The 25,041-nt window shown below is 33.0% G+C and overlaps 1 protein-coding gene across 14 annotated transcripts in view; it reads left to right on the forward strand.

The window, feature by feature from the left end:
• Nucleotides 1-23,292, forward strand: part of SLC16A7 (solute carrier family 16 member 7) — a 174,340-nt gene extending 151,048 nt beyond the window's left edge. For all 14 annotated transcript variants that reach the window (XM_059936380.1, XM_059936371.1, XM_059936375.1 and 11 more), the window contains 3 exons: nt 3,166-3,309; nt 6,885-7,703; nt 13,632-23,292. In XM_059936380.1, the coding sequence (XP_059792363.1) occupies nt 3,166-3,309; nt 6,885-7,703; nt 13,632-13,918 (1,250 nt within the window). In that variant the 3' untranslated portion in view covers nt 13,919-23,292. The remainder of the gene's footprint in view (nt 1-3,165; nt 3,310-6,884; nt 7,704-13,631) is intronic.
• Nucleotides 23,293-25,041: the final 1,749 nt, after the last annotated feature.

The raw sequence follows: 25,041 nt of genomic DNA on the forward strand, positions 1-25,041 counted from the left end.
TCCAGAATGACTGAATTAATAAATAAATAAATGAATGAATGAGTTCAGAATATAATTAGGCCTAAGATTCTTCAACAAGGGACACCTGTGAGGCTGGTGCATGTTTAATAAAAATCATGTGTGATGAGAATTTATTTACTTGAAACTTCATTTTTCTTGTTAATACAATAAACCAAGTTGCTTTTAAGGTTGGAGAGAGATGTCGGATGGTGTTGTGTTTTACATCTAATGTTAGATGTGTCCTCGGGCTAATATTAAGCATTTAGAGATTCTTTACATAATAAGCTTATTTTATTCTGTATCATAATTTTAATTTTGCCTCCACAACTATTACAAAGTAGAAATAATTTATGACATTTTATAAGCATTTAATATTAAGGGGTACGGAGTGTTGATTATTTCTAAATAAATCACTTATTAAGTATATCTTTTTTGTGCTAGAAAAAGATTATACATAATTATGTAAACATATCCCTTACAGGATATCATTTAACTAAGATATATAATTTAAAATAAAGTTACTTGTTAAAATTAGAACTCTCATTGCATCTTGACTGATACCACTGTAGAATTTATCAAAGCTTGCTCAAAAAAAGTGCCAGCACCTCTAAATGTTTTCTTATGTGGCTACTCTTAATCAGTCACAGTAATGGGACATAGCTTTGATGTGGTTATCCCAATCTATAGCTATAATTATTTCCCATACATTGCAAATGAGGTTATGATTCATAGACTATTTTCAAATTTAAATTTACACTATTTAGGCAAACACATTTATAAAATACAGTAATCAGTCAGCCCATTTGTTACTTATCCAGGCATCACATAGAAAATGGAATATGTAATATCAGTGATACTGGGAAGAAATCGTTGTTATTAGTCCAAGTATTGATAAATGCGTTTGAATTCATTCTGATAATCTAGTATTTATCAAAGCATCCACCACAGTTCTTAAAATAACTTGTTGATTATTTTTTCCTCTGGAACATAATGCATTGAGGATTATAGTTGTGCTTTTATTATTTTATCCTTGGTGTCTGTCAACTGGCTTTATATCAGGAGCTCAAGAAATACTGCATTGAACTGGTCTGAGTTGAATTGAATTGAACTGAATTGGTTGAGTAATTTTAAGAAAAGGAATCGACACCTAAATTCAGTAATTAATCAAGCTAATCAATTGATTCTGACTCTCCCCCTCTCAGAAAGGCTATTTGAATTTAACTTCATGCTTTTAATTAAAATGTTCATTTCCTAAACCAATGTTTATGTTATAATAAATAACTATATTTTATATATAATAATATATATTATGTATATACATAATTTCTTCAGATGAGTTTTACCATATTAGGGACAGAATTCTATTCTTTTCACATCACCTTGTACAATTTTCATTGATTTTTTGCCTCTAACCCTGCTGTTCTTATAGAGCTGTCTTATATATGGCCCTTTTTAGGTTTATTTTGTTTGGTGTTAAATGCAAAATGTGGTATTTTGTTTTTGAGTTCTTTTTCTAAAATTATGTGTTATTACCAATATCCTTTCAAAAGATATTGTGGAGTAATATTAAAGACTATTTGGCCACGAGTATTTATATTTATAGGTAAAGAATAAAAATATTAAGTGTAGTTGTGTGAAAGAATAAGGTTGTATTGACAGTTGAATCTCAATGTGTTTTAAATACCATCCATGTAGAAGTTCTCAAATGTAATGCAAATTTTTAAGTTTTAGTTTAAAACTTATTTAAAAAGTTTAAAAATTATTTAATTTTTTCTAGGCTAAAAATTGGACTGAGAATTCTGACCTAATGTAATTTTTTTCCTCAAAGCAGTGCCCCTAGTTTCAGATGAAATATAATTTTAAGTTAAGAAGGAAATGTCAAAGCAAACAATTTACACTTGGACAGGTCTTATAAAGTGGTATGGACTTTCAATGAATCTAAGATAGCCTCAATTGTTAAGTTGCACCACTATTTTATGAAGTACCACTAAAGAAAAAAATGCTGCACGTTAAAATAAGACACACCAACTCTTTCTTAATAAATTACCAAAAGAGCTTTTTTAGACATAAACATAGATTATTTTAATCATTTTAATCACTCCTGAATATTTATATGCACACACACACATACACATACATCAGAAAATGTATGTTAAACACATTGCATAAGGCATTCCTAAAACTTCATCCTATTTAGTATCTGGCTCTTCTAAATTAGTTTTTGAGTCAGAGTGCTCGATGTTCATGTTTCCCACATTAAGATTTTTCCCTTTGCTGGTGAGGCAGCCTGTCTTAATAGAGAGAGCCACCATTTTCTCTGGCAGTTCTATCTAAACTGCTGCACCCATTCTGTAAATTTTGATGCTGGTACTTTCTTGACCTTACCAGAATGTATCAACAGAAGCTTTTTCAAACAACAATCAGGATTCATATTCATATTCCTTTTTCAAATGGTCCTTAAATGGTCTGATTGAAATGTGAGGAATTTCCATTGTCTAACCAAGCCACAGAAATAACAACCAAATTCAAGCATACCTAAGCCATGGTAGCAACATACTACCTATGACTGCCCCCTGATGGACAGGGATTGTTAAGAGACCATCAGTGTAAGACATCCTCATCTCTAATATAATGAGGTATGTAAACAGTTGGTGTCTTATAATAAAAAAATATAGTACTAAAGAAAAGTCACAGTGGAGTATAATAAAAAAAAAATTTCAGCTGCAATTAAGGATATATATGTGTGTGCACAAACATACATTATTCCAGAAAATAAAATTCTAACAGACAAGTCATTTATATAATCCCTAGATTTTTGTTAGATAAATTTACCTGCATTTATTAGGATATTTAGGCAGTTTAGCTATGTCCTGTTGAAAAACTTTTCCATCAAAAGTTGAATAATTATGGTCCTAACAAACTCTATGTTAAACAATTCTAATTTATTATTTTATGTGCTTGTATATATATGGGTAAAGATAACCAGTCAAATTGATTGGAAAGTATTAAAAAGTTTTCATGATATTCCATGTGAACTAATATTTTTCTTTAATCATTAAAATGTGCTTTCTCAAATTTCAAAATTAACAAATGTTATAAATAATAAATAAATAAATAAATAATAACCCAGCAACTGAATATTTCTTAATGTCCTCTCTACCTCAGGTCCCGTAAGTAGTGTTTTGGTGAATAAATATGGTAGCCGGCCAGTGGTGATGGTAGGAGGTTTGTTATGCTGTTTGGGAATGGTCACAGCCTCTTTTAGTACCAGCGTAGTAGAGCTTTACATCACCATGGGATTCATTTGTGGTAAGTCAAGTTTTGTTTTCAGCTTATTTTCTTCTTAACAGTTCCTGTTGTTTACAAAGCTCTGTCAGAAGCATGAGCAATAGAACATTCTTATTGTTTTCTTTGAATTTCTTTTTTATATCAGATGCTATCTTAAAGTATTGTCATCTGGTACATCAAAATACTGGCTATAGGCTGGCCAATCAAATTTCAAGCAATGGAAACAGCAAGTTATCAGACATGTTATGTGTTATGATATAAATGTCAAAAAGAAAACCTCTTTGGTTTGTTTTTACTGTTTCAACATTTAATATTCAGACAGTGAAGATGGTATTGTGGACACAGACTTTCTGGCATATAAATAGCTTCATTAAAAAAATATATTTTCATTACTTATTACTATTAGTGTCTGACTTATCACTCATACTAGGTTAAAAATGGTGCCAAAAAAGATATTTCCTGGATTCACTGATTAGCTTTAACAATAGAATTGTTGTTGCCTGTATTTTGATTAGTGGTAGAGCTCTGCATGGATATCCCTTCTTTTTCTTACTAAAGGATTCTGTTTAAAAGCTCTAAAAGGCACATTTGCCACTAAAGACAAATATTTTAAAATGACATCCTGTCACTTGATTATAGTTGTTTCTCATGCATGTCTGTAGACTCTAGCTGACCTGAATATGTACATTTGGAAAACACTATCTTTATTAGCCTCAGCAATAAATTGCATTAAACAAATCTACACTCAAAATTTTAAGAAAAATTAGACTTCAACATGTAAAGAAATTGAATCATTTCCTTTTGCCCACAGATAAAAAGGTAAATGTATTTCTCTTTTTATGACTTTAGATCAGTCTAACCTTGCATTAATGTATTATTTGATTAAAAAATTAGATGTATTAAAGCCTACAGTAAGAGTGATGTTAAAATCTTTCTCTTTACAACCTATGGACAAATCTCTTCTTTTTTGATATGGTAAAACACCTTTGACATTTTTAAAAATATTTATTTATTTATTTGGCTGTGTCAGATCTTAGTTGTGGTATGCAGGATCTTTCATTGTGGTGCACGGGCTCTTCATTACGGTGCGTGGGCTTCTCTCTAGTTGTGTCATGCGGGTTCTAGAGCACACGGGCTCAGTAGTTGCGGCACGTAGGCTCTCTAGTTGCAGCGCTCAGGCTCCAAAGCATGTGGGCTCAGTAGTTGTGACCTGCGAGTTTAGTTGCCCTGTGGCATGTGGGATCTTAGTTCCCCGACCAGGGATCGAACCTGCGTCCCCTGCATTGGAAGGCGGATTCTTAACCACTGGATCACCAGGGAAGTCCCTCCTTTGACATTTTAAATGAGAATCTTCTTATATCTAAGAATTGTCATGGTGGAATGAATGCCCTTTCCTTTGTGCAGAAATACTACATACAGGTGACCTTGAACAACATGGGTTTGAACTGCAGGGGTCCACTGCACTACACGATCCATGGATCCATGGTTGGTTGAATCCTGAGGAGAGCTGGCTATAAATGATACATAGATTTTTAGCTATGCAGAGAGCAGGCCCTCCTAAACCCCACATTGTTCAAGGGTCAGCCATATGTCATTTGGCCATAGAATTCAGGCAGAGCCCACAAGTAGATGTATTAGGGAAAAGGTGGTTTTGATGTTACTGTGTCACAAATATCAATAGCATTTTATGTTATTCTAACTTCAGTTCCATTCCTTTGGGTCTTAAAGGCTTTGGTGCTTCTAGTCAACCATTAAATATACCTATAAGGGATTTATCTTAAGTCATTATCAGCCAAAACTTCTTGGTATCTGAAATCAGACAGGTCTAGCTTTTAAACCTGACTCAGCACACATGAGCCGTGTGATCATGGATAAATAAACCCCCTTATGCCTCAGTCTCTCTGTCTTTAACATGGGAAAATAATACCTCTTTCCTTTGGGAGTTGTCATGATTAATGTAAAAAATGAATATATGGTACTTTACAGAGAGTACCCAGCATTTTGTCACTTTTAAATTAATATTAGCATATAATAATAATCACAACATCATTATATAACATCTTAAAGTTCTAGACCTTACTCGATTTTAGCAAAACCCTTTTTTGTTATTGACGGAATTGGAACTCAAGAAGACTAAGTATTTACCCAGTAGCACACATAGGTAAGTAGTCGAGGCAGATTTAGATCTTTTGATTTCAAATCTCATGTTCCTTTTACCATGCCAGACAGGAAATAGATGACCACAATCTCCTAAGAAGAACTTGCATTAACATCTGAAAGCAAAATTCCAGGTGACAGAATGGGGGCACAGGGAGGGAGGATGGCTTAAGGTAAAGAAATTTGAACTTGGAATCACAATTCCTGGGTTTTAATTTGGGTTCTTCCACTTACAAGCTGCTGACCATAGTTTTATTATTTAAATGTTGGATCTAATTACACTCATTCTGCATATCTCACAAGTATAGCTGAGGTAGAATCAGGGAGCATACTGCCCTGTCACTCTCCAAAGCATGTTCTTGGTTCCTTCTTGTCAGTTTTTAGAAACCCTATTACAAATATTTAATACAACTATTTGTATTAATTTGTATTAGAGGTTTGCAGTAAGTATTTGTACTCAGAACTCAGTGTTCCAGAATCTTAATACTTAACCAATTTGCAATACTGTCTCAATTTACATAAACTGGTAAATGCAGAAAAATTCTTACTTCTATAGTTCCTAAAATAATACAGAATAATGCCCAGGCTAAAGGGGAAAGAGAGGTATCAACAGTTTGTGTAAATCAATTGTATTTACTTTCTAAACAAACTTATTTGTTTCTGTTGCCAAATAGTTCCTTGGCGAGCTATAAGAAGTAATTCATTTCTCAAAGGCGATACTCAACACTGTCAAGGTGTCCCTAGAAACAGTAGAAACTTTTGACTTATATAAACAATCAGCTTTAATCCCTGAAATGAGAATATGTTTCAAGCAAAACAAAAGTTACTTATTTTTTAGTTAATACGCATGTACCTCTGTACTCATGAAATGTGAAATGTGAGGGATGAATAGCATGAAATCGATGGCATGAATTGATTACTGTTTTTTATCATTTGCATAGCTTTGAAAGAACTATCTCTGGGAGACCTAAGATTATTTATAAATGACAACTTTTTTAGTCTGTTCACTCTATTCCACTCTGAAAGAAAGTATTCACATTTTAAATGCACTCTTGCCTACAAGGAAGATATTTATTCTCTATATGTGTATATAAATATAGAGAGAGGTTAATTTGTTTGTGGAACAAAGAACGAATGAATTCTGTCCCGGTTTCAACCTATTCTATGATTATTGCAACAGAAGTAGAAGTTTTTGGTTTTATTTTTGTATTTTAAAAAGAAAGGAATATGAACCTGTCATGCATCTCAGGTGCCCAGTTATGAGAACCTTTTTGTTTACGTGCCATCCTATTGATAATACATAATTATTAAAAATTACTACGTGCTGTTGCATTTTTAGTTCTGCCATTTTCACTTAAATGTACATTTTGAGGAGTAATTTCTTTTGTGAGTGGCATAATGTGTTTGTGTTTTTCTTCCTTTTGTTTTGTTTTTTTTAGGTTTAGGTCTAGCCTTCAACCTGCAGCCCGCCTTAACAATCCTTGGCAAGTACTTCTATAAGAAACGGCCTATGGCGAGTGGCCTTGCAATGGCAGGAAGTCCTGTTTTCCTAAGTACACTGGCTCCTTTCAATCAGTACCTCTTTAATACTTATGGCTGGAAAGGAAGCTTCTTGATTTTGGGAGGTTTATTGTTGAACTCCTGTGTGGCTGGGTCCCTTATGAGACCTGTTGGACCCAAACTAACTACTAAGAAGTCTAAAAATAAGGTTGGTGTAAGAGCGACTGATCCAGGCATGAAGAAAAAACATAAGAAGAAATCAATATGGGCAAAAATTGATAAGTATTTAGATTTCTCCCTTTTTAAGCATAGGGGATTTCTGATATACTTATCTGGAAATGTCATTATGTTTCTGGGGTTCTTTGCCCCCATTATATTCTTGGCTCCATATGCTAAAGACAAAGGAATTGATGAATATTCTGCAGCTTTCTTGCTGTCTGTTATGGCTTTTGTTGATATGTTTGCCCGACCTACTGTAGGATTCATTGCAAACTCCAAATTAATCCGACCCCGAATCCAGTACTTCTTCAGTTTTGCGGTTTTGTTCAATGGATTGTGTCATCTCTTATGCCCGTTGGCTGAGGACTACCCAAGCCTGGTGGTGTATGCTGTATTTTTTGGCCTTGGATTTGGGAGTGTTAGCAGTATCCTCTTTGAAAGTCTCATGGACCTTGTTGGTGCTCAAAGATTTTCCAGTGCTGTGGGTCTCGTCACAGTTGTGGAGTGTTGCCCCGTCCTTCTTGGTCCTCCTCTTGCTGGTAAGAATATTTCTCATCAAGGAAAGCAAAAAGCATAAAATTAATATCCATTAGCCAAGACTTTCTTTGTAGTGTAAAATGTGGTTTGTAATAATAGATACTAATTGCCTAAAAGACTGTGGGTGTGTTAACTTTAGCCTTTACTATGTGTTTTTAAATTTCCTAATTAGTCTATTTTAGACAAAAATTTCATTCAGAGCCTGGAGTTATGAACTTAAGAATTTAAATTAGACTGATAATTAGCATAATTTTCAGGTTTTTACCTATATCAACTTGTTTTATGTTTTTAAAAAATGTATCATAAAAATAAAATTCCACTTTATTTTATCATTGATAAACAGATTTTTCTTCTTTTTTATTAAAATGAGTCAAAAATTTGAAGTAATGCTCTCAAAAGGTCAAGATCTGTTTTCTTATTGGTTATATTAATATGGAATTTGTTACATGCTTAAGGAAGGAATACTTTTATAATTTCACTAATTGGAATATATGAATAGGAATGCAAGAATGAAGGGAAGTTCATTCAAAGTCATTTTCTTGATCAGATACTTATATTCCATATTTATAACAATAACCTTTAGATTTTAAGATCTAAAATACTGTCAGTGATGCCTATAAAAAATCTCTGCTAAATTATCTAGTAAGGATACTGAGTAAAGACATATGTATAAGTTCATTTGTGAAGTTAAGACTTTGTTTAGTCTTAGACTTCAATGTTATAAATATTAAATACTTTTTGTTGGCCAGTCTTTTTCAGTAATCACTGTATAGCATTGCTTTAGTTAATGCTAAATGTAGGTATTTACTTAGACCTCTTGGCCTGCCCCCTAATGGTCACAATAATTGCTGGGCTAAACATAAATTTTTTGTGTGTATTTAAAATCAGTGTTTAAAGTCTTCCTACATGACATCAAGGAATCATTTTGAAAGTGGGAAAATTCATGCTTAAATTGTTAATCTTAAGGCACCATTGACATTTACCTTTAGCTTTTTCATTTGGTCAGGAATGAGTGGTATAGTTGTTGACTTTTTCTGTCTACCAGGACTGTCCTCTGGTATCTAGTACAGATGCTTTGGGTGGTATATCTCGCTTTATAGGTATGCCAGGGCACCAAAACAATTTTCAAAGTGAATGAAGCCAGTAGGTCTTATTCATTTTGGCCAATATATGCCTATCTTTTCATACAGAATTAGTTTTACCAAATGGGTTTTAGAAGCCTATCCATTACCAATAAAATTCTTGCTATCAACAGAGAAAAATTTATTTCACCAGCCATGGTGGGATGAAAAAAATCAAGTCAGGTCAATAGGCATAATGGATGGGTGCTATGGAAATGAATGAATCTGATTTGGCCATTTCTACCTGGGCTGAGACCTATTTTAATAATAATTACATCAATTTCAGTATCCTTGAGGGCTTATTGTGTTAATATTGCCAAACTATTGCACCAGTGGGATCAGTGGCAATAACTGATTTGGGGCTCATTGTTGAAGCTCTCAGACTATAGCCATAAAAGAGTAGCCATTTTTTTTATCCTGTTTCTGCCTCCTGTTATCCCTGATACTCCCTGACTTTTAGACTGGCTTTTCCTCTATAGCATTCAGTCACTACTAGCATGGTGTCTGGCATATAGTAGGCACTCAATAAATACTTTCGAATGAATGGGTGTTGTTGCAGTTACTTCTTATACGGTTGCTGCTACTGCTACTAGTCTTGTTAGTACAACACTGAAAGGCAGGGAGAGCATGATTTTTATTTTTATTTTTATTTTTTTCAACTCAAACTTTCACTGCTACATTCAAAAAGAGCTGAAACTTTAGTTCTGGAAATCATATCTGCTTTCTTGATGATGCTAAAAATTCCCAAAACATTTAGAAAGTATGTTGATTTGGCAATCCAAAGGGATGATATAATTCTGATGGGGCAAAAGACCTAATGTTTTTGTATTTAGATATGTAATAATCATTGTATGAATAGGAATATTTGACTAAAGTTAGAATGAAAATTAAATTACACAATTTTTGTTTTGTTTTTTATGTATATATCGTACTTACTCAAATTAACTCAAATAAGTCCATTCTAACATTTACCTAATTAAAGCAGAGAACTTTGTTGAAGTAAATAATTTCACAAGTAGCTAAATTTAATACCAAGCCACTAACTAGATTCTAGTCAGAATGATGGAAATTCTTTTTTTTTTGAATTTTATTTTATTTATTTTTTTATACAGCAAGTTCTTATTAGTTTCTATTTTATACACATCAGTGTATACATGTCAATCCCAATCGCCCAATTCATCACACCACCATCCCCACCCTCCCACGGCTTTCCCCACTTGGTGTCCATACGTTTGTTCTCTATGTCTGTGTCTCAACTTCTGCCCTGCAAACAGGTTCATCTGTACCATTTTTCTAGGTTCCACATACATGCATTAATATACGACATTTGTTTTTCTCTATCTGACTTACTTCACTCTGTATGACAGTCTCTAGATCCATCCACGTCTCAACAAATGACCCAATTTCGTTCCTTTTTATGGCTGAGTAATATTCCTTTGTATATATGAACCACATCTTCTTTATCCATTCGTCTGTCGATGGGCATTTAGGTTGCTTCCATGACCTGGCTATTGTAAATAGTGCTGCAGTGAACACTGGGGTGCATGTGTCTTTTTGAATTATGGTTTTCTCTGGCTATATGCCCAGTAGTGGGATTGCTGGGTCATATGGTAATTGTATTTTTAGTTTTTTAAGGAACCTCCATACTGTTCTCCATAGTGGCTGTATCAATTTACATTCCCACCAACAGTGCAAGAGGGTTCCCTTATCTCCACACCCTCTCCAGCATTTGTTGTTTGTACATTTTCTGATGATGCCCATTCTAACTGGTGTGAGGTGATACCTCATTGTAGTTTTGATTTACATTTCTCTAATAATTAGTGATGCTGAGCAGCTTTTCATGTGCTTCTTGGCCATCTGTATGTCTTCTTTGGAGAAATGTCTATTTAGGTCTTCTGCCCATTTTTGGATTGGGTTGTTTGTTTTTTTAATATTGAGCTGCTTGAGCTGTTTATATATTTTGGAGATTAATCCTTTGTCCATTGATTCATTTGCAAATATTTTCTCCCATTCTGAGGGTTGTCTTTTCGTCTTGTTTATGGTTTCCTTTGCTGTGCAAAAGCTTTGAAGTTTCATGAGGTCCCATTTGTTCTTGTTTTTACTTCCATTACTCTAGGAGGTGGATCAAAAAAGATCTTGCTGTGATTTATGTCAAAGGGTGTTCTTCCTATGTTTTCCTCTAAGAGTTTTATAGTGTCTGGTCTTACATTTAGGTCTCTAATCCATTTTGAGTTTATTTTTGTGTATGGTGTTAGGGAGTGTTCCAATTTCATTCTTTTACATGTAGCTGTCCAGTTTTCCTAGCACCATTTATTGAAGAGACTGTCTTTTCTCCATTGTATATCCTTGCCTCCTTTGTCATAGATTAGTTGACCATAGGTGCGTGGGTTTATCTCTGGGCTTTCTATCTTGTTCCATTGATCTATGTTTCTGTTTTTGTGCCAGTACCATGTTGTCTTGATTACTGTAGCTTTGTACTATAGTCTGAAGTCAGGGAGTCTGATTCCTCCAGCTCCGTTTTTTTCCCTCAAGACTGCTTTGGCTATTCAGGGTCTTTTGTGTCTCCATACAAATTTTAAGATTTTTTGTTCTACTTCCCTAAAAAATGCCATTGGTAATTTGATAAGGATTGCATTGAATCTGTAGATTGCTTTGGGTAGTATAGTCATTTTCACAATATTGATTCTTCCAATCCAAGAACATGGTATATCTCTCCATCTGTTGGTATCATCTTTAATTTCTTTCATCAGTGTCTTATAGTTTTCTGCATACAGGTCTTTTGTCTCCCTAGGGAGGTTTATTCCTAGGTATTTTATTCTTTTTGTTGCAATGGTAGATGGGAGTGTTTCCATAATTTCTCTTTCAGATTTTTCATCATTAGTGTATAGGAATGCAAGAGATTTCTGTGCATTAATTTTGTATCCTGCAACTTTACCAGATTCATTGATTAGCTCTAGTAGTTTTCTGGTGGCATCTTTAGGATTATCTATGTATAGTATCATGTCATCTGCAAACAGTGACAGTTTTACTTCTTCTTTTCCAATTTGTATTCCTTTTATTTCTTTTGCTTCTCTGATTGCCATGGCTAGGACTTCCAAAACTATGTTGAATAGTAGTGGTGAGAGTGGACATCCTTGTCTTGTTCCTGATCTTAGAGAAAATGCTTTCAGTTTTTCACCATTGAGAATGATGTGTGCTGTGGGTTTGTCGTATATGGCCTTTAGTATGTTGAGGTAGGTTCCCTCTATGCCCACTTTCTGGAGAGTTTTTATCATAAATGGGTGTTGAATTTTGTCAAAAGCTTTTTCTGCATCTATTGAGATGATCATATGGTTTTTATTCTTCAATTTGTTAATATGGTGTATCACATTGATTGTTTTGCGTATATTGAAGAATCCTTGCATCCCTGGGATAAATCCCACTTGATCATGGTGTATGATCCTTTTAATGTGTTGTTGGATTCTGTTTGCTAGTATTTTGTTGAGGATTTTTGCATCTATATTCATCAGTGATATTGGTCTGTAATTTTCTTTTTTTGTAGTATCTTTGTCTGGTTTTGGTATCAGGGTGATGGTGGCCTCATAGAATGAGTTTGGGAGTATTCCTTCCTCTGCAATTTTTTGGAAGAGTTTGAGAAGGATGGGTGTTAGCTCTTCTCTAAATGTTTGATAGAATTCACCTGGGAAGCCAGAATGATGGAAATTCTGACTAAACAAATAGGTCTATTTCAGAATCACCTGGAATATGCATGATAAATAATATGGATTTGTGTATACTAAATTTTGCCAGTAATAATTATTGTTAAGAATTAGATGCCTGCATAAGCAAAAGGCAAAACTAAGTATAAACAGTATAAACTGAAGCATGTTTAAAAGTCAGTAAGCTTTGCAATTATATGGCACCAGGCTAGTTTTTCAATGTTCTCAATAATCAAATGGAACAAAAACTTTCTTCCTGATTAGTTTGGCCTTAATAATTTAGATTCAGATAAAGTGAAAAACTGTGATTAGCCTAAAAAGTGACATGACACTTAACCAAGAGGTTTGGTGAAGCCATTTTACAGAGTAGTTAAGAATACAAGATGCAGACAGACTGGTTAGAGCCCAGATTCTGCCACTCACTCACTGGCTACGTAACCATGGTCAAATTACTACGAAGTGATCTTGTAAGGATTAAATGCAAAATTACAAATAAAGCGTTTAGCCTAGTGCTAGGCATAGAGAAAGCATTTAGTAAATATTACCCCCACTAGGAACCTTATAAAAGCCTCTGAATTTGTCCTAAAGAATGTAATTTTTCCTCTTTATCGAAAAGATAGTAAATGTGGAAAGGTTGAAGCAATCTCAATATGTGTGCTATAAATCTATTCATATATATGTTTACATTTGTAAATACGTATATGTATTTCTACACATGTAGGTTTAAAAATGTATCTCACACATTTATGTATCTATGAATATATACACAAACACATATATACCTAGCTTGTCTTGGTTGTCCACTTTTATTAAGGGTAGTAATTTTCAATAAATTTAATATACTCATAATATAATGCAGAATATGTCTATAAATGCCTTTACTATGCATATGTGGAAGTAAATGTGGAAGTAAATGTGTCTGTAAATGCCTTTACTATGCATATGCCTTTACTATGCATAATCTAGAATATTTTTTTCTTTACTAAACGCTCATTTATTACTAACTTAAATAAGAAATAGGTATGCAGTGTGGAGAAGAATTTATTTGCAAATGTTAACATTTTATGGCTGATTTATTATGCTGTCTTAAAAGACATTCTTTGTCTCTTAGGTAAATTGGTGGATGAAACTGGACAATATAAATACATGTATGTGGCCTGTGGGGCTATTGTGGTCCTAGCCAGCATGTGGCTGCTCATTGGCAATGCTATCAACTACAGGCTGCTCGCAAAGGAAAAGAAGTTGAAAGAGACAACGAAGAAAATACATACACCTGAGTCCCGAGAATCTGAATCCTTGAAGACATCTAAAAGTCATGATGTTATTGTCAAAAGTATCAAAAGTCAAAAGTCAAAAGGATCAGGGGTTAATCCCTCAGAAAGAGAAACTAATATTTAACAAGAATCACATCTCTGATTTCAGTGTGTATGACTTTCTTAGGAGTATTTTTTTTTTCAACATATTAGAAGGTTTTTAGTTGAAATGAGGAGTCATAATTAAGGATGGAAAAGAGATTTTCCTTAATGGCAAAATTTTAAAAACTTTGTTTTTTAAAACTTATTTGGGCAGTTAAATTTTGAGATCATGCATATAAAGAATTCATGAAGTGGGCTTATTTCCATACATGACTCTGGTTGTGGTGGTTAAAATGATTTTAAAGTCTTCCAGTGACTTCCAGTCTTGGTTATAGAGATCTGAATCCCAAACCACTGGTTTAAGTAGTTAGAAGGAGTATGTTTAATCCTGTAAGAATATCCTCTCCACATTTCATTTTTTATTTGATATTAAAGTGTGAAATGGAATTGAAGGAAATGAATTTTTCCCAAACATACACACACTGACTTTCACACACTTAAGAACAAGCACACAGGGCATCTGGAGAAAAAAGACAAGTTCAAAAAGAATATTATCACTGTATTTTTTTAAATCCATGGAGAATAAAGAAATGTGTTATATCTGCATACTACTTTACAGTGTGGATTTTAAAGATAAGACCATGGGTGAAAATGAGGGTGGCCTTAATTTGAAAATACACCTAACTGCTATAAAAAAAAAAAACATGCATATATGAAATAAATTTGAAAAGACTCCATTTTAAACCATTATTTCTGAGCACTGTCCGACTTGATTCATGCATGCACATGATATCTTTGAGGAGGACCACCAGTATCTGGTGCTAGTGAATAAAACCCTCAAATAATTTTCAGAATTTACTAATATGTAAATCAAATTAAAAGCCTAAATGACTCCTAGCAATGAGCTGTCTATTGATTTTAAAAGGATTTTAGTTAGTAATCCGGAAAGTAATAACCAGGGACTTCTTTTAACCAAACTCAATCCAGACTCGCTGTTATACTGAGACATCAAAGTGGAATCAACCGGAATCCTGGGTGACAGGCTTACATATAGGCAAAATTTTAATTTTTCCCAACATATAGTGGTGATCAGAGGGTTATTGTTATGAGTAATCCATCTGAGTAAAGCTAACAGTGGGAGGTGCTTATAGTGAGCCCTCCAAGCTCTCTCATTTCCCTCTCCTCCATGACAAGCAAAAGCAAAACACAGAAATCCAAACAGGCTTTTTGCTCAGCCACTGAAAATATCTCATATTATAGGAAAGGTAGCACTTGAAAATTCCACCCTCTACCGATAAGCTTTCCTGCTGCCTGCGAGCATAACTAAACCAGGAGACTTAAAAACGGCTTCTAGAACTGGAGGTTGTGTATGATTTGATATATACTTGGAAAGTGTAGATTTAGTCTATAACTTGATAGAAAGAAGCCTGCAACATGCCAACCCAGGTTAATTTAGCAGTTTCTCATTTTCATAACTATGTGAAAACATCTGGGACTGAATCACTCTTGAATACAGAGGCATATGATAGATCTGTGCATTCAGAACTATAAATACCATTTTGAGTAAGTACTTTTAAACAAGAAAGAGTTTATACATTAGGTATAAAGTTATAAATATTCACCTTTATAAATCTGAAGTTTAAATTAAGGTCATGATTAATAAAAAGAATTTAGTGCTTGATTATTGAAATAATGTCATTCTTAAGATGTCAAAAGGAATTTGCCGTTCTTCTTACTATTATTATTCCAGTGGAGGCAGGTGCTATTCTTATTTCCTTTAGGATTGCACTTGGATTCCAAGCTTTTGTGATAGTTAACACTAGGGATTTGATTTGTAAACTTTAGGCACTGTTTGAGCATGTGGCTCATGTTTAGCAATCTATAAAAACTTCCATATTTCAATTAATAGTCACTTTTTTGCATAGAGAAAGGTGTTTGTATTTTTAAAATATTAACTAAAACAATATGTGCCAATACCATAGGTAAATAAACCAGGGAAAATGTGACAATATATAGTTGTTCTTAATTTAGTTTCACCCAATCTTGAGTCTTGAATGAGCTATTTTCATATTATTAGTGTTTGTATTCAACTCTGACTTGTCATAAGAAGTGTGACATCATAAATTGTTCAGTAGCTTTCCAATCTTAAATGTTTCCAAAAAAGTGCCTTGAATTCTCTGAAGATACATATTTAAATTAATATAGATAATAGACCTCTGGGACAAGTAATGATCATGGGGTTTTAGGGCTAAGGCATAGTCCTTTTTATCACCTGCTGGTGGGTGCATTCCAGTGGCTTTCTCCATGGAAGGAGGTTTATTTACTTGCTGCTGAGGTTCTTGTCAAGTCAAAACCAATTTGTATTTGTTCTATTGCTCTTTGATCATCTTCTTTAACTTTTCATTTCTAACACTGATTATATTAAATTGTTAAAAAAGAAAGGGAAGTGAAATTGCACATTCAAAGCACATGACATGATGTATACAGTCATGCCTGGCAGTAGCACTGCACAAAGTTACAAATATGGATGCATCTTAATTCCTATACATAAATGTTGAAAGTTAAATCACAACACACTTGAAACAGTGATATAAACTCACACACAGTTTTCAGAATTGTTTCAGGGTAAAATAAATGTTTCAAGTTGTTTACTCTCCCAAATCCCTTGAACTTGTTAGAATATTTGTTGCTTGAACAGAATCTTTCAGAGATTGAGAAGAAAATATCAACCTAGAACACTTATTATTATAAAGTTGCCTAAATGAAGGAGAAAATATAGTTGGCTTTCTGCAACAATCAGTGATTAGTCATAAAGTATTTCTTCCTCAAGGGAATGACAGGTTTTAGATGGTCAAGATGAAGCATGAAGCAAAGTCAGAAACCATTAAAATACCTTTTAGTCCATTTTTCTGTTATGGAATTGTGCAGAAGGAAGGTTATCATAAACCTGGGTACCAAAATAATTCATGATCACTGGCTAGTTTAAGTATTTTTCCATTTGTGATAACAAGACCCCTCGTATTTTTCACCATTTAATCTTAAATGTTCCTTCACTAATTTATGAATGCAATATGGGATATAGACATGTCCTGACACATGCCCATCCTCTTTCTTGATCCTTTTTGGAGCCAACCAGCACACATTTAAGAGGCAGTTGGGTCAGGTTCTGGTGTGCTTCACATTAGAAGACAGGATGTTTTCTCAGTGTAAATTGACATGGCTCATAAATTTCACTTCTTTAGTACCAAGTTCTAACCACCTTATCTCATGGGTCTCCCCTGGACACTAGGAAATAAGTAAAATAATTTGGTTTGATATATTTGAATGTACACTTTAAAAATCTAGGTATTTTTTACTCATCCGTCTCTGGCTGTACTTGGCAGAAAAAAAGACCATAAGATGTATGCTGAAAATGTAAGTTTTTATATTGATGTTATAAAATGTAGAGGTATACTTAATCAGTTAGTTGAAACTTATTTTCCATCCAAAAATACCTTTAAAAAAAAAACCCCTCTTACATGTACAATGTTGCAGGCTTTTAATAAAACAAAATAAATAATCATGATTGTTAGGCTCAAATTAATAGGGAAAAAGGATGTGAAGTGGGAAGGGAATGGATATTTATGTTTCCTGCATTTTGCCTATTTGATATTCAAATCGAATCATAGGTAGAGGCTGTTGGCCTGATATAATAGACGAGTGAAACAAAACAAAAAACAGATATACAAAGAAGTTCACAAATTACCCAAAGTTAAAAGGTAGTATGTGACAGAACCAGAACAAAAACTCAGGTTTACTTAAAAGCAGAAGGAGCTCCTAGGGTGTTCCCTGCCATGCCACCTCCCCCTAGAAGCTGTAGATACAATGGTAGATAAAATATAGATACAAAAAAATTAAACACTATGTGGTAAACCAATTAGATTCAACTGCAATCTGTATAATGATTTATTTAGTGTTTATTATAGACTGCATTTGCTATAACCTGAATATATAATTTCAACTTGCCTGCTTTTCTAACCAATGCAAATTATCCCAAATAATGTTAATGATTATATAATAGCTGTAATTGCTTCACTGTGACTTTTTTCATAAAAATAATGAAATATTTATATGACTCAGGCATAATATATTTTCCCTGAGGTTGGGTTTAGAGGAAAAATGCTATTTTCCTTATGGATAAGTAATTCCCATATTAGTTGCTATTTATTATGACTCAAAAATAAAAAGTACTTACTATGAAACATTATGTTCAGAATTATAGTGATTCTCACTTATAGGATTATCCCAAGCTACCAAAAATTTGTAAAAGTCTTATGAGATACAAAAGATTTGGTTCATCTACACAGTGTATATTTATTTGCATCACTTAATGCAACTGCCACTACACTGTAACTAATTTTTCAAGTTTCCTGAACATCTGTATTGTTATTCTCCTTTCCGTCCCTTTCTTCTACAGAGAGAACAAGTGCCATTGCTTTTGTCTTCTTCTTCTAGACTTTTGGCATCCTTAGAATATTGTTCTCTTTAGCTCTGTTTCAGATGGTGCACTTCTAATGTCATACATCTTTCACAAAGTCACTCATGCTGCATCTAGTCCTATATATTTGGTTTGCAGCAATGACCATATTCCTGGAGTCATCAGTGTATACTTTTGGCTAAGACCACTCATCTTCACCAGTAAGGGAACTCATGTGACTGTAGGCTTGAGGTTTCCTGGATAAGGAAGGTGCTTATATTATAGAAGATTTTTTGTTATTATGAATCTTCCTTATGCATGATAAATCGATAATTGAATATGACTTTTAAGAATCTAGAAAAATCGATCTTCCTGTCCTTGACATTTACTATTCTGGATGTTTGTAACTCTCTTAAAGTGCCTGAAATTTTGAGAAACAAAGCTTACCATCACAGCATAGCATCATTATATGTCATCCTGTAGGCTTTTTCAATGCAATTACATCACAGATACATCATAACAACTAGATTCTTGCCATGACAATTCACAATACCAAAAAGCATCAAAATCATTGAGATAAAAATTGAAATTACAGTCTTTACTCATCCTACTTATTTTTTAGGTTTTGATTTCTACATATTTATGTGCACGATCTCACATTTGAGAAATGCACTTAAAACATGAAAAGCCCAATTATTAGTAATTAATTATAATGCTTGTATAATCAAAATCACAAACTATCTTTATTGATAGTTTTTAAAAAATGAATAATTTGCTGAGTTCACATTCTTTTCTGTAGTTCTGATTTTCTCTTCTTTGTTATCAATTGTACACTTTAGGTTTTAATGCTTCACAAGGTCCTATGATCTGGTCTATCTTAGTCTTCTGCTTTGCCTTCACTTTATTTCACTTATGTTCAGTTCATGAAAGAATTATTATAGCAATGAGAATCATAACTTTAGGTCTCTACTTTAAGAGGAAAAGGAATATTGCAAAAAGGAATTTTTTACTCTAGTGGGACATATGAAAACTTTTAGACCAAATTATTTATCCCATCCCAACCCCATGCTGTGTACATTCCTCCCCTCCTTTTTTTCCTATGATTATTTTTTAAAATAATTTTTAAAAATTCTTTTTCTTTCATCATTTTTCATAATGTCTAGGCCAACTTCTTTAGCATTTTTTATCTAATTATGGACATTTTTAGTGCAGCATGTTTGTTTCTTTGGTGGGTTTAGTTATATTTCCACTACTTGCATAATCTCCATGTTTTTCAGTCTTCATATGTACTTGTTAATAAGGTGAGTAATATTCAGGAGTATTTCAGTAGGCTATGATTCTGTGACCACAAATTCATTACCATATCAGCAAATATTTTTCTTCACATGGTTAAAAAAAATTTTTTTTTGTTTCAAATTCAAATATGGCAAAATAAGCTAGAGAGCTCTGTATGAAAACATTGGTATTCAACATTCTATTAAGACATAAGTCAAAAAGTTCTGTTCAGATGAACAAAAGAATGGGATTCTTACTGCGTATGAATTTCAGGGTGAAATTTTCAAACATATTCTAAGTGTTTTATTCTGAGTTTTTAGTTGTTGTTTTACATTTATATGCATCTTAAAAAAAACGTTTTTAAGTTAGACTCAGTTTATATAACTTGTTCATTCGAGTACAAGTTTCTGATATGTTATTTAATGGACTTTTTATTTTTCTGCCACGTGCTTTCTATTTCTAACTAAAGCATGAATATTCCTGGATTTAGTGAGAAAGGACATGTAAACTAAAATGTTTATTTTCTAAGCATTAGATGTAATTGTGTTTTGATTTGTATTGCATTTTGGTTTTGATATATTAAAGTTAGGTTTGTTAGATATCTGCATTTTGACAGACTAAGACTAGAGCAGGTAAGGTCTTTGCCTAAACGTATATATGTCCTCTGAGTAAATGCAGACGTGGAAATAGAACCAGGTCTTTTAACTTCTAACCCACTTTTTTCTCCATTAGCCATCCTATTGGTAATAGTGAACTTTATAGGCTAAATACATATTTTCGTGGAAACACATATTCTAACTTTACTTGATAAATCCTTTATTTCCAAAATGAATACATTTCTCCTAATTGAATCATCCTTTGCAAAATGACGTTTATAAATGTAATTTGAAGAATATTTGCTGATTCCCACAGCAGATAATTCTAAGTGAATTGGACATAATAACTACTGGGATGAATGATTTTGCACAATATCTGTTGTTATAGCAATATGTAAGTCATTAAAATAATACTCACCAGTAACTAGTTTATAGAATCCATGTGTCCATGTTCCATTAATTCCTTTTATTTTGCTTATGTTCATATTTTGTTTTAGAAGCATCATTCACTCACTTCTTTTCTAAAAGTATAATGCCAGAGCACAGTGTGCAATACAAGTTTGCTAAATTATTAATTTGCGAGAAATTTTCGCTACTGTGTAACCTTGAGGAGAAGGGAACACCCCAACCATATTTATTGATCTAAGAATCTGAGGATGAGTTAATAAAATTAATAGAATAAAATCTATCTCAAAAATTCTTGCTTTTTAAATGGTCATTTCACCTACTTAAACAATTCTGAAATCTACAACAGGTGTCTGGCAACAGTAAGACTACAGTTTCTTTTATTTTAGAGATACCATCTACTTGCAGCCCCATCTTATCTAGATCTTATTTCTAGATTTTTCCCTTTTGCTTTCATTCAAAAAAAAAAAAAAAGAAAAACACTCCTAAATAAAATCCCTGGTGAAGGGAAAGAGTGGTTGCTAATAGGAATTCACTCTGTAAAAGTGTAAAAACAGGAATCTGTACTCAGTATTTGTTTGCTTAGTTCATCAAGGATATTTACACTAAGAACATACTTAAATAAAAGTTTTGATAAGCTGATGTGTCACAGTAAACTTTTTCATAAACAGGGCCTTAAACACATTTACAGACAGTGACATGTCTGGACGTGTTTGCTTAGATTCAGCTAAACTGACATCCAGATGCTAAATGTGCATTGTCATTGTGATGGGGGGGAGTCTGTAGCTACAGTGAGTACATCAACTTAATAACATAAGATTCTTTCTTCGTAATGATGGTAAAAATGGCATTGCACATTACTTAGATATTCGGCATAGAAATCCCTCTTTCGAAGATGGAAGAGCAGGATCTTTTCAAATATTTGCTAAACTTTTACATTCTATTTGAAGCTTTTTATTTAAAAGCACGTTCCCCCAAATATTTTAAACGAGCATGTTGGTTAACATTTCCTAGAATGAATAATTCCCCATTTTTAAGGAATTTTTGAAAACATTTCATTTACTCCTTATATTTCTTCAACACATGTTTTTTCTTATCCCATTATTACATTTGGGCAAATATTAAAAGTAAGATTATTGGGATAAAAGTTATACATAATGACATGTTTCTAATAAGACAGACTAAGACATTCCTTGGCAATAGCTGAACCTAGATAACTTTTGCAAGAAATCTTTAGGGATTGGATTTAGGGGTTAATCTATAGAATTTTTTTTTTAATATAAATTATATTCTAGGCTGTATTTTTATGATTTTTAAGTGAAAAAAATTTAAACCTAAATCATCACTATACATATTTCATTTTCTTAAAAAAATCAAAAAGCTATAAAATAATTCATATAAATGCCTGTCAAAGTTTAAAAATAGAACCCTCTTCTTTTTGCCTTCTTACAGATGAATGTACTTAAAGTGACTGTAATTTGATCTTGGAATATATATTTATGTCTGTACTTTTTGTACATGTAGTAGTTCTGAACTGGGCAAATAAAATATGTGGGACAAAATTAACCAAAAATGAAAGAACTGGTATTTTCATACAAATATGTATTTTGTTTTTAATGTAAATATAGTATAGATTTATTTAAATCAGGAATATATTATATTGTTGATCATTTTAAAAGTTTATTTAGTTCAATATGTTCCGACTTCATTTTTAAGCAAGCTTGTTTGACTACTGAACCATTTATTGCCTAACTTTCATTTACACTATGATGTTATATAGACAAAATGTTTTAGAAAAATCTCTATTGTGGTTTTTAAGTTTCACTATATAACTAACTTGGAACCAAATGTTGAATTACTCTGTGGGAGTACATATTTTGCCTGTGGTTTTGAATATATTTTCAAATTCATCTATTTCTTACTAGACTGTGAGCTCCTTGTGGACAAGGATATTATCTTAGTTATAATAACTTTAATGCCTAGCAAAGTGCTAGGCACAAAATAATTCCTTAATTGAAATGAATTGATGGACCTAGATTATTAAATGAATACTACAGTATTCTATGATGCAGACTGAATATATATTAGAAAAATTCTCTGGCTAATTTTCAAAGACTCAATGTATATAAAGGGAATTCTCTGGCTAATTTTTAAAAATTGGGAAAGCAAACATGTAGCATTTGCTTTATCTTAAAATTGATACTCTGTTTTAAAGGTTTATTTTTATTTTATCAGTAAACATTCTATGCAAATGCTGAAATATGCAACAGCTAAACTTCATGGTACATATTAACTAGTTTTATTTTCTTTACAAAATCAGAAATGCTCAATTTAGGCTTCCTGGAAATAAATGTTGACAATCATTTTATTAACCAAAGGTGCTACTTATTTTCCAATATTTACCTTGATCATAAGTGCTCCTGTCTGCTGAGCTTTATTTCTTCCTTTCTGGAGGGAGTTGCAGGGAGAGGAGTGCAAAAAAAATTACATCTTTTTTGTCTGAATTATGCAATTTAGCACTGTATGTGTTCCTTTGTACTCTATTATTATTGTATTTTAATTATTATTTCTTACTGCTCACTAATTTTTATTTCAGGCCTAGGCTGTTTCTTAGAAAGTATATGCATGTATATTTATATAATATGTAAGAAAAAAACCTGTATTGCTTATTAACTTAAAATTAAAATGACGAATAAATGTTTATGTTAAACTTTGAAATGAAATCTGCACTGCTTTTTTTTAAGGACCATTAAATGTTATGCTAAACTATGCTAATCAAAACATAATTTCCCACATCACCTCAGTTGTTAGGGCACTTCTTTTTTTTGAATGTACATAACCGATTAATGTCAATGGAAGTCAGACACAGCCAAAATGCAAGCCATTCCTAAGGGCTGAAATGAATGTCTATTGTTGTTTTCACGTATATACAGTTTACTAGATTTACACAGAGGGGACACATTCAGTTCAAGAAGAGAACATTACCTGCACCACAGAAGTTTCCCCTCAAATCCCTTCCCGGCCTACTCTCCCTCCTTTAACTTTTTCTTTAATAGACTTTAGTTTTTAGAGAAGTTTTAAGTTCACGGCAAAATGGAATAGAGATACAGAAATTTCTCATATATGCCCCGTCCCACACATGCATAGCCTTCCTCATTATCAGTGTCCCCTCTTAGAGCGGTACATTTGTTACAACTGATGAGCCTACATGGATGTGTCATTATCACCCAAAGCCCATAGTTTACATCAGGGCTCAGTCTCGGTGTTGCACACTCTATGGGTTTGGGCAAATTTATAATGACATGTATCCACCTTTATAATATAATACAGAGTAGTTTCACTGTCCTAAAAATCCTCTTTGCTCTGCCTCCCTCCCTGGAAAATGTAGATAAGGTAACATTTGCATAAAAACCAGAAGGCGGTGAAGGAATAAGACATGCAGATTTCTGAATGAAGAGCATCCCAAGCGAAGGAAACTGTAAGTGTGAAAAGTCTGAGCCAGGAGCATGTCTGGCAAGTTCAAGAAAGGGCAAGATGTTCAGCCTCACTGGAACAGAGAAAATGAAGAGGAGACACAGCAGATGAGATCAGAGAAGGGATTAGGGATTGATTTTAGAGACATACTGGTCAAAGGATTTTGACTTGTACACCGAGGGATAGTAGCATTTTTTAATAATCATTTTTCATCAAGATAGAAGACAAAAATAAGAAAAGTAATGCAACTGTAGAAGAAACCTACAACCAAATCAATAATGTTCTACCATCTCCCTCTACTATACTGCTGCACTCCACCTGTGGTCTCTGTTCTAGTTTACATCGGTCTTTACCAGTCTATTTTTAGTATATAATCCCCTAGTCCATTTTCTCCAGTATCGCTAATCCTCCAGTCCATTTCCCCTTATATTTATTCACATTCTAGCCAGATGTCTATCAAATCACTGTCACCCTCACAAATATTCAATGAACTCTCCGTTTTGTGAAGGAAAAAGATTAAAGTCCTGAGCATGGTATTAAAATTCTCGTTACCTACCACCACTTACCTTTCCAAACTTATTTCTTAATAAATCCTTTTATAATTACTAAAATATAGTCACATGGGTCTCTTATTTTCATAAATCTGCCAATTTTTTTTTTTGCCTCATGCTATTCCATAAACCTATGTTTTTTCTCATTCCTTGACCTAATGAATTCCTACTTATAAAGGTCCAGTAAATGTTTTTCAGTTACTGACGTTTACTATAAGACTTAATTATTTACTAGACTTCAATTAAGATGCAAGCTTGAATATACATCTATACATATACATCTAATTCCACCCATTCTAAAGTCTAAATAAAACTGTCAATACACTAAGAAAAATAATCTACACTTGTATTTGAAATAGGGGAAAATTATGTAAACATGCCATAAACTAAAATTTCTTCTAGATAAAGG

The sequence above is a fragment of the Balaenoptera ricei genome, chromosome 10 (genome assembly GCF_028023285.1).
Source record: "Balaenoptera ricei isolate mBalRic1 chromosome 10, mBalRic1.hap2, whole genome shotgun sequence".
Lineage (NCBI taxonomy): Eukaryota > Metazoa > Chordata > Mammalia > Artiodactyla > Balaenopteridae > Balaenoptera > Balaenoptera ricei.